Consider the following 9817-nt stretch of genomic DNA (forward strand, 5'->3'; position numbering starts at 1 on the left):
CTATTTTTTTTTGAGAAAATTGTTATGCTATTAATCAATTGATCAATTATAGAATATGAGATACGCAATTAGATTCTAAGAGTTCAAGAAGTGTGTAAAGATGGGTGAGCATCATCTCTCTAAAACACCTCTTCTTTATTTATGTGACATGCACATATAATCGTTGCTTGGATCATGATGGAGCATTCAACCGGGATGTTATCACAACATCCCATTGCTTGTAGTGGTAATCTTGTAGATGTTGCTAGAATGCCTCATGCATAACAAGTCACAATGAGTAATTTTGACTAGATTAATATCTCATTCTTGTTTTCCTCAAAAAAGTTAAAAAATAAATCTCATTCTTAATTATGTTTTGTGGGGTCAGGAAAGTTAAATTGAATTGATATAATTGTTTCCGTTCAAGTTTAATTGTATGGTCAAAAGTTTTAAATTAGGTTGATATAATTAATTCGGTTAAAGTTTAAATGGTATCGTGGATAGTTTTAAATCGAATTGGTATAAATGCATCCGTTAAAGTTTGATGGGTGAAAATAATGAAGAGTTTTATACTGTATTGATATAAATGTTTCCGTTAAAGTATGTTTCTGTTAAAGTTTAAGGGTATAGTGGCGAGATTTAAATTGAATTGGTGTAAATGCTTCCGCTAAAGTTTCATGGAAAATGGAAATAATGAAGGTATTTATATGAATTAGTGTAAATGTTTTCGTTAAAGTTTACGAGCCGGATATAGTGGCGAGCTTTAAATGGTTCCGTTAAAGTTTAAGGTATAGTGGAGAACTTTAAATTGAATTGGTGTAATTACATCATTACAATTTTTGGGTAAGGACATTGAATCGAACCAATGCCATCATTTGTTCGATTCCCTGAATTATGGTGTATTTTCAGGGATATTAAAAACTTTTTGAACTTTAAAGAAATAATTCACCTAAATTATGTGGATTTATTGAATAATTATGTTAATGCAAATCGTTAGTCATTAACTATTGATGTCAAGTGGATAGAAATTTCACTCCCTTAATTATTTTGTAGTATAAACTAAACAAGTTATGGATTTAAAAGTTGTGATTTACACAAATTAAATGCTTACCTATATCGTCTAACTTTCTACCCACACAATGATAGTTTTGGTATTTAATACACTTAACTATTTCTGATTATGCTAAAATAACTAATGACTCTGTAGTATGATAATGTCCCGATTATAATTTTAAATGAGTGGTCGTAGGTTCAAACCTTATGGTGGAGGCTTAGATTCTTTGAACCAAAAATATTTAAAAAAGTACATATAACATATATTACCTTGTAAAGAATTATAAATATATTAAAAAAACAACTAATGCCAGTTCGACTATAGTTATTAGAATTATAATACATGTACTCTTAAATTTTACTTCTTAACCTTTATATTTTCAAAAAAAAAATAAAAAATTATAATGTGACAGACACTGATAAGCTACTTTTTTTTTATGTGGGTCCTAATACAAATGTCTGCATCAAGATTTTGTGTGTGAAAGTAAAAAATAAAAATACATATAATATTTTCCTAGTTATTATTGGCTTGACCCATATTAGCCCAACGCATGTAGTCTATTTACCTCTTAAATATTTAAATTTTAATTTCTTTTTTAATAATTAAAGGTGCCAAAACTGGCCCAACATGATGGGTTGTGCCCGTTTAGTCCGTTTTCATACGAGCTAGATTAGAGGTTTCTTAAATTAGTTCATTTCAGGCACGACCCGTCTAACCAATTGGGTGACAAGTTATACGAGTTAGCTTGTGTAATCCATGGGCCAACTCATATAACCCACCACCCTATCCCCGAATTTGTTTAAATATATATTTGGGGTTTGAATTATTGTTCAAAAATAATATTTATTACTACATGAGTCAAACTCTTAACTTTTATGTCAACCTAACACTATTTAAACAAACTATACTAAAGATACTTGTTGACTTTTTCTTTCATATATATATATATATATATATATATATATATATATATATATACATATATATATAGAAGGGTTTAGGTGCGGGAAAAGGTTCCCGTGCGGTTGTGCGATGATCTATTCTTTTTTTTTTGTTTGTTTTTGTTTTAAATAAATTTAAACTAATGGACCTTGAGTTTATAATTTACGCACCTTAAGCTGAATTCACATAAATATGGCTTTGCATATAAAATATTATAAAGAATATTGTTTGTGTTAAGAACTAAGAAGGAAAACAACGCACCTTAAGAATGGAAATAATGCATCTTAAAAAGGAAAATCACGTACTTAAAGCCTTAGGTCGATGCACCTTAAGTTTTAACAACTGACACATCTTAAGTACACAAACCACGCACCTTGATAAGGAAAATCACGCACATTAAGAAAGAAAACCACGCATCTAAAGCTTTAGACCAACACACTTAAGTTTTAACAACTAAGCACACCTTAAGCTCAAAATCACGCACCTTAAGCACAAAAATCACGCACCTAAAGTTTTAGTGTTGAAACTTAAGGTAAGTGAACCTAAAGCTTAAGGTACGCAGTTTTCATTGTTACGGTGCGTGAGTTGTTAAAACTTAAGGTGCGTCATTTTAAAATCTTAGGTGCATGATTTGTGTTCTTAAGGTGCGTCGACCTAAAGTTTTAGGTGTGCGTGTTTTGTGTTTTTAAGATGCTTTGTTTGTGTGCTTAAGGTGCGTGATTTGTATACTTAAGGTGCGCCATTGTAATGTTTAAGGTGCGTAGTCGCACAACCGCACGGGAAACCTCCCTCGCACCTGAGCTCTTCCAGAAATCATTTTTTTAATTTTCAAACACACCCTAAATACCAAGTAAGGATGTGTCTGGTTTATGAAATTAGACACAAAAAATAAAAATGAAGGGCATAGGCATTGTTTAATTCCATTTCAATTATAATTCTCATGTTGGAACAAAAGACACTCTGAAATTTATACAACCTACTAAAAACAGCATTTCAGAAGAACAAATCCTAACGAGCTAAACGTCCGTCAGTTAATTAAAACCCGACCCGTTTATCACACCAGAGGCGACAGCCAATACCGTCATACCATCGCTCTCTCGCCGAGCTCCGGCTAAGGCAAAGAAGAAGAAGAAGATTTTAGAGAAGCGCTCTTAACATAGACGTCATCCGCCAGCTTCGCTCACACAAGCCTTAACTGATCAAGCCTCCACTCATGGCGGTAACTCTTACAGTCTTACTACTATGCAGTTCTCGGGATCTCTCTCCAAATAATTCATAGCCGAATCTCTAATTTTCCTGCCAAATTACGAATATATACTTATTTTTGTTTTGTTTTCTCGTGTTAGGAGTCATCGGGGACTACATTGATGGATCTGATCACGTCGGACCCGTCGTCGACCCAGTCTTCATCGAAGTCGACGGCTTCCGCAGCTCCCGCCGCTACTTTACCACATCAGACGGCGGCTGCGGCTACAGCGTCCACGGATCGGAAGAAGAAAGGGATGCTGATGCAGATCCAAAGCGATACTATCTCCGCTGCTAAGGCTGCTCTCAACCCGGTCCGCATGCCTCAGAGGCAAAAGAAGAAGGTACTTCTACTTCCTTTCTCAATGAAAAAAAAGAAACTAACATGTTTTTTTAGTGATGTAGAATGAATTCAACTATCTCTCACACACATATATGTAGAATTGTAATTATATTATCAAGTGAGGCCTTTGCAAATGGATCAGAATTAAAATCTTCCAATGCAGTCAACAGTTGTACACTGGCTCAAGTATTGAAATTGAAATGGATACATAAATGGTAATTCGTTTTTTTTTTTTTGAAGAAAATATTCATTGAAACACTAGGCATTATCAGCCACCATTACATAAAGCAAAGAAGGGAATTGAATGGAATTCCACTCGAAACAACCTGGCCTAGAAATGACATCTCTAGCAAGAAGATGAGCTGCCATATTCGCAGATTGTTTGGCGAATAAAAAGCTAACATTAACAAAAGACTTAGTTATTTCTTTAATGTCTTTAATAATAAGATCAAAAGAGGAAAAATTAACATCAGTTTTTAAGCCCTCAACCACAATTTTTGCATCTGTTTCAACCTGTATTCGACCAAACTGCTTCCCTTTTAACCAACTTAGGGCCTCCCTCATGCTTACTCAGAGTTCTATATGATTGACACAATGAGCTAAACTTTCTATCAGTCCATCCTAAAGTTCAAAACCATTTACCTTTAATTTGACATTCTTCCTTAGTAAATAGTAATTGTCTATAATTAAGAACTAATTTTTAAGATTTGTCTTTGAATCATTGAGTTTTTGCCTACCTGAAAGTCTATTGTTTGATGCAAGAGGGCTAACAATTACTAACAGACTAAAGTACCTACCTGCTATGCAACACGTCAACTATTCACAAAAAAAGAAAATAGTTTAATCCCTTTCTTTCTCTACCCTAGGATTATGCTATTCACTTTTTATATTTTCTTTTTATATCATGGAATGTCTCCACTAATGCTCTGCCATTCACCTTATGTATTTTTATCATGGAGTGGAGTGTAAATTAAAAGGGAACTGCGACATTTCCAATTTTAGTATCAACTTAAAACAAATTATGTTTACATTCTATTATTATTATTGTTATTATTATTAGCAGTAGTAGTATTTGGTATTTTGATAATTTCTCTTTAGAACCATGAAAATTAATTGATAATATTAGGACTTCAGTTTTTCAATGTTCTTTTAACCATCACTTTTATAAGCAGGTAGTTGTAAGTAAATCATCAAAATGTGCTTTTAATACAGAGCATGGTAAATCTACTGTGCTTTTAATACAGAGCATGGTAAAAGTTAATGCATATAATCCAGCCAGTAAAATTGTATTGTGCATCTTTAAGTTGCTGCTTGCAGTTTACTGATGTCATTTGTTTCTACCTCCCATCTATCAGGCAGTTTCATATGCACAACTTGCAAGGAGCATCCATGAGCTAGCAGCCACATCTGATCAAGTACTTTGGCTTTCACCACATTCTCTTCCATGCTCTCTGTAATTTGATTTGCTATATTCAAGTCTTTCGTTGCTCTGCAATTGTTTTTAGAAAAGCTCCCAGCGGCAGTTAGTTCAGCATGTCTTCCCAAAGCTTGCCGTGTACAATTCTGTGGACCCATCAATAGCACCATCTCTTCTTATGGTATGATTCTTGTGGCCTTTTTGCCAATATTGATTGACTTGTCCGTGGAACAATTAAAAAAGATGAGAAATGGATAGCATAGGAGCTTTGTGGAATTATTTTTGATAATTTATTTCATACATTGGGACATACTACATTACTACCACAATATAGACTTTGACAGAATAATCTTTGAAAATTCTTGTGATAAAATTTTGCTTGATTGACACTTTCTTTTATCTTTGAAATCTGTAGCTTGGTCAGCAGTGTGAGGATCGGACAGTTCTACGATATGTTTATTATTACCTTGCCAGAATTCTTTCAGATGGTGGTTCACAAGGTCTGAGTCCTGGTGGTGGGATACCTACCCCAAATTGGGATGCCTTGGCTGACATTGATGTTGTTGGAGGGGTAACAAGAGCTGATGTTGTGCCAAGAATTGTAGACAGGCTAACCTCAGAGGCCTTGAATGAAGATGTTGAGTGTAAAGTGTCTTGACTTATCTTTTTCTGCTTCAATTCTATGACTTATCTTTTTCTGCTTCAATTCTATGTTTCTTGACTTTCTTTTTGTCTGCACATGCTTCTTTGAGAAATTATTAGTGACAGATGAACAAATGAGAATAAAGTTCCATGATCACGTGCTTTCTGGCATGTTAGATACTCAGATCTATGTCCAAATAACCTTCTTTTGATATGACTCTTCATTTGTTTGTGCATGGTTATAAAGGATCGGTTCTGGATCTGCTGGATATGCAGTATCCTACTTGGACTTCATTTTAAGAGGCAGGAGTTTATAGTTGTCACCAACTATAATTAATAAGCTAGATATCCAGTTTTGCACTTTTTAATTAATCATTTGTTTATCCATTAAGCTTTTTTACCTGTCCTTTTCCTTCCTGGCAACTGGATACAGAACTCTTGTTATTGAGCTTTTCAATTGATGTGTTCTTTCTCATATCTTCAACACGGTATAGTTAAGTTCTTAAGAAATTCAATCCTAATTGACCAACTGATGAAGATTTGAGATAATTTTTTTCATTTAGAAAACTGTGTTAAAGAAGCTGTTACTAGCACCACCGTAGTAACACGATAAAGTTATTAGTGCAGATTGAAAGTTTTGGTTTCTATAATTCTATCTAGTAATTTTTGTTTGCATAATCAACATAGACTTCCTAAGATTTTTGAATCACTTCCTGGATCTTCTCAGGCTAGGTGTTCATGATAGATGTGGAAATCCATATCTATCTGGTTTTCTATGATGCTGTGTATGGTTTTCAATAAGTACTTTGATTGACTATGTGTACTTGGGTTACATCCCCCATTCTGGTGATTCAACAAAATTCTTACCTGTGATTGACTTTTCTTGTAATGTTTCTGTTATTTCAACATTCTCTTTTCTCACAAAGGGAATTTGTGGCTTTTTATTTAAAGTAAAATGCTGATGATGATTTGCTGTCTTTTCCTCTTTGAAGTTCATGCACGACGACTTCAAGCTCTAAAGGCTCTTACTTATGCACCTTCTAGCAGCTCGGAGATCTTATCAAAGTTGTATGAAATTGTCTTCAGCATCTTAGACAAGGTTTGTCCCTATACAGAATAATATTGCATTTATGCTAGTAGGTGAATGCTTTACATCAGGATCTCGACACATGATGGGTCTGCTTGTTTTTTAAAGTTTTTTGACACCTACTTCCTTGAGTACACAAGGTTTGTTGCCTTTTGAACTGTTTATGTATTATTTGTATTCAATTATTTTTTTTGGGTGGCAACAAATAGACTTTTTCTTTTACTTCAGTTGTTCAAAATTCTCAATGTAAAATTCAGTTAATTTTGTGATGTAATTGCACACTAGTATGTGTGGGTCAATTATTTTCCACGTATTAAAGAAGTGGTTTGCACTCTCAGGTTGCTGATACACCACACAAACGCAAAAAGGGAATTTTTGGTGCTAAAGGAGGGGATAAAGAGGTAATCTGCCAAATGTTATGAACCTCTTATATTGGACTCTCTCTCTCTCTCTCTCTCTCTCTCTCTCTCTCTCACACACACACATACATACACACACACACACACACACACAAAATATTTATGAAAACTAGTGCATGCCATCTGTTAACAATTCTAAGAAAAGGTTGGTCATTTTTAACTTAAATATCTACAGAATGAGACAGTTACCTTATCCCTCAGTACTGTAATTGATATTTTGCCTTTACCATGGTCAATAGTTTTGAAGTTTAACTTGTAGTTTTGTATTCTATCCTGAGTATGAGAATTGTTTGAAAAGAGTAGATGCTATGGAGCAAAAGTGGAATAAAAATGAGATGACTGCCATACTCTGTGTGCCATTTGTTGAAATAATTAGACTATAATAAATGTGAAGGAATGGTTATCAAATATGTTTGATGTATATGACAAATAGTCAAATACCATTGATGTAATGAAATCATAAAAATGTTTTCAAGCACTATGGCTACTTCTTGTTTAGGGTTCATGTTGAAATAGTTCAGACACCAGAATTATGATAGCCACAATAACTGCATAATAGTATGATATTCAGTTCCTGCATTCTGGTTGCAAGCTCTAAAAAAAAAAATTTCCTCTCTCATCTCCTTTGTTGTTGTTGTTGTTATTATTATTATTATTATTTTTTTTTTTTCAGTCTATAATTCGGAGTAACTTGCAATATGCTGCATTAAGTGCTTTGAGAAGGCTTCCTCTTGATCCAGGAAATCCTGCATTTCTCCATCGTGCTGTGCAAGGGTTTGTTCCTAATCTTTTTGCACCATATGAAGGTTTTTATGTTCATTTATGGCTTATTTGTGTAATCTTTTCCTTTACTTGTTCACAATGTAATTTGCAGGCTTCTAATCTGTATCTCTGATTCTCTGTGACATGTATTGTTTGGATAGTTACAGATTTCATTACTGCTAATCATTAATGATTACTGCACCATTGTTATTGCTGTGTTCTATCATGTTTCAGCTTGATAACAGATGTGTTCTATGTGCAAATATGTGTGCATCGTTATTCAGTTATAGAAAATATAAGCTCCCTGTCAAGTCTAGGATAATTAATTTGTAAATTCAACAAGAGCATCCGATTTTACCTATAGCTTCATTTTCAAGATTTTCTAATACTCCAGATTCAAGCTCTCTCAAGATAACTCATTTTGTAAGTCTTCAGAGTTTTTTCTGCTTTTATTTATTTATTATTATTATTTTTTTAAATTTTAAATTTTTATAAATTGATGGTGGTGGAAAAGGTTATACGATCTTTCAAACACTCAGGTGGTGAGTTTTATGGAAATGCACATGGAGTTCTCAATCTATGTTTTCTTTTACCGAGTAAAGTCGATTGGGTTAATATTACTCAAAGATTGTTTAGATTGTGCAATAGCATAGGTTCTTTCTCAACACTTCTAGGGAAGTCGATTGGGTTTGTTTGTTTTTATTTTTTATTTCATATTTTTTACAAAGTTGCAATAGGAGTGTCTATTACTTGGCACTTAGCAGTAGCGGTGGCAGTATTTTTCCTAACATTAGACTTTAAGAGAGTACTTTCAGCCACTTGCTACCTAGTAGCACTTAAGAGGTTGATTTCTTCAAATATTAGATTAGGTAAATACATATACTATGCTTTACCTTCATTACTTCTTAAAAATATACTTTTCATGTTTTTTTATATGCCATGGCAGAGTCTCATTTGCTGATCCAGTTGCTGTAAGGCATTCTTTAGAGATTCTCTCCGACTTAGCAATGATGGATCCTTATGCAGTTGCTATGGCATTAGGTAATTTGTTAAAATTGATGTTCTTAGGGATTTTGATATCCTTTTTAGTTCATGGTAACTATTCACATTTGTCATTCCCCTCTCATACTATATACTTTGTTCTTAAACATGCATAAAGTATCAATCCTGATAGAGTGCACATATTGATATACTTGTTCTTAAACATGTAAAAAGTATCAATGTGACAGAGTGCACATATTGACACCTAGCTTGTGAAAACATAAACATGCATGAGTATGTGCTTGTGACCTTGCAGATATATGTAAACATATAGGATTGAATATTACACACCCCTTGAACTTTAAAATAGTGTTTTCATTAGTCCATGAACTTTAAAAAGGTAGATTTTCATAATTTGACATACTTTTGGGCTGAAAATAACTCACTGTGTATACACAGACATGCACATATGTATGTATATATGCATATATAGATGGAGAGATGGTTTGCTCCAGTTGAGCTGCTCTTCCAGCAATCAGTATGGCTTCTGATTTCTGCATACTACCTCCCCTGCTTCTTCCTCCTCCGAACCCAAGGAAACCATCTTCTTGAATCTAGAGTAGGAGTGTAGGACATGAACCTGAACCTGAACCTAGATGTAAGACCTTTATGTCCTTTTTGTGTTGGGTCAATGAACCTATTTGTTGGGCTTTAGAATGAAAATCTCAAGAATCATACGCTTAGGCCATTTGGTATGTGTTTCTTGATCAGATTTGATGATGTTGGTGGTGACAATGGATGGCTCTCTGCCCTCTGGGCAGATGTGTGGATGTTTGGTTGATCAAGACAAGTAGTTGTGGTGAGGGTAATGAAGACATGATGGAAGAGAAGAGTGTTTAAGAGTTGGTTTTGTGTGTGTGTGTGGAGGGGGGGGGGGGGGGGGGGG

At 34.1% G+C, this 9817-nt stretch overlaps 1 protein-coding gene across 1 annotated transcript in view; it reads left to right on the forward strand.

Annotated features, from left to right (window-relative positions):
- Window positions 1-2977: 2977 nt before the first annotated feature.
- The window catches only part of LOC116018592, a 20425-nt gene continuing 13585 nt past the window's right edge, over window positions 2978-9817 (forward strand). Inside the window, exons 1-9 of the mRNA XM_031258633.1 lie at window positions 2978-3194; window positions 3322-3564; window positions 4919-4978; window positions 5069-5161; window positions 5396-5624; window positions 6615-6721; window positions 7048-7110; window positions 7802-7902; window positions 8837-8931. Coding sequence (XP_031114493.1) covers window positions 3189-3194; window positions 3322-3564; window positions 4919-4978; window positions 5069-5161; window positions 5396-5624; window positions 6615-6721; window positions 7048-7110; window positions 7802-7902; window positions 8837-8931 — 997 coding nt within the window. The 5' untranslated portion in view covers window positions 2978-3188. The remainder of the gene's footprint in view (window positions 3195-3321; window positions 3565-4918; window positions 4979-5068; window positions 5162-5395; window positions 5625-6614; window positions 6722-7047; window positions 7111-7801; window positions 7903-8836; window positions 8932-9817) is intronic.

Source organism: Ipomoea triloba, chromosome 1, assembly GCF_003576645.1.
Source record: "Ipomoea triloba cultivar NCNSP0323 chromosome 1, ASM357664v1".
Taxonomy (NCBI): domain Eukaryota; kingdom Viridiplantae; phylum Streptophyta; class Magnoliopsida; order Solanales; family Convolvulaceae; genus Ipomoea; species Ipomoea triloba.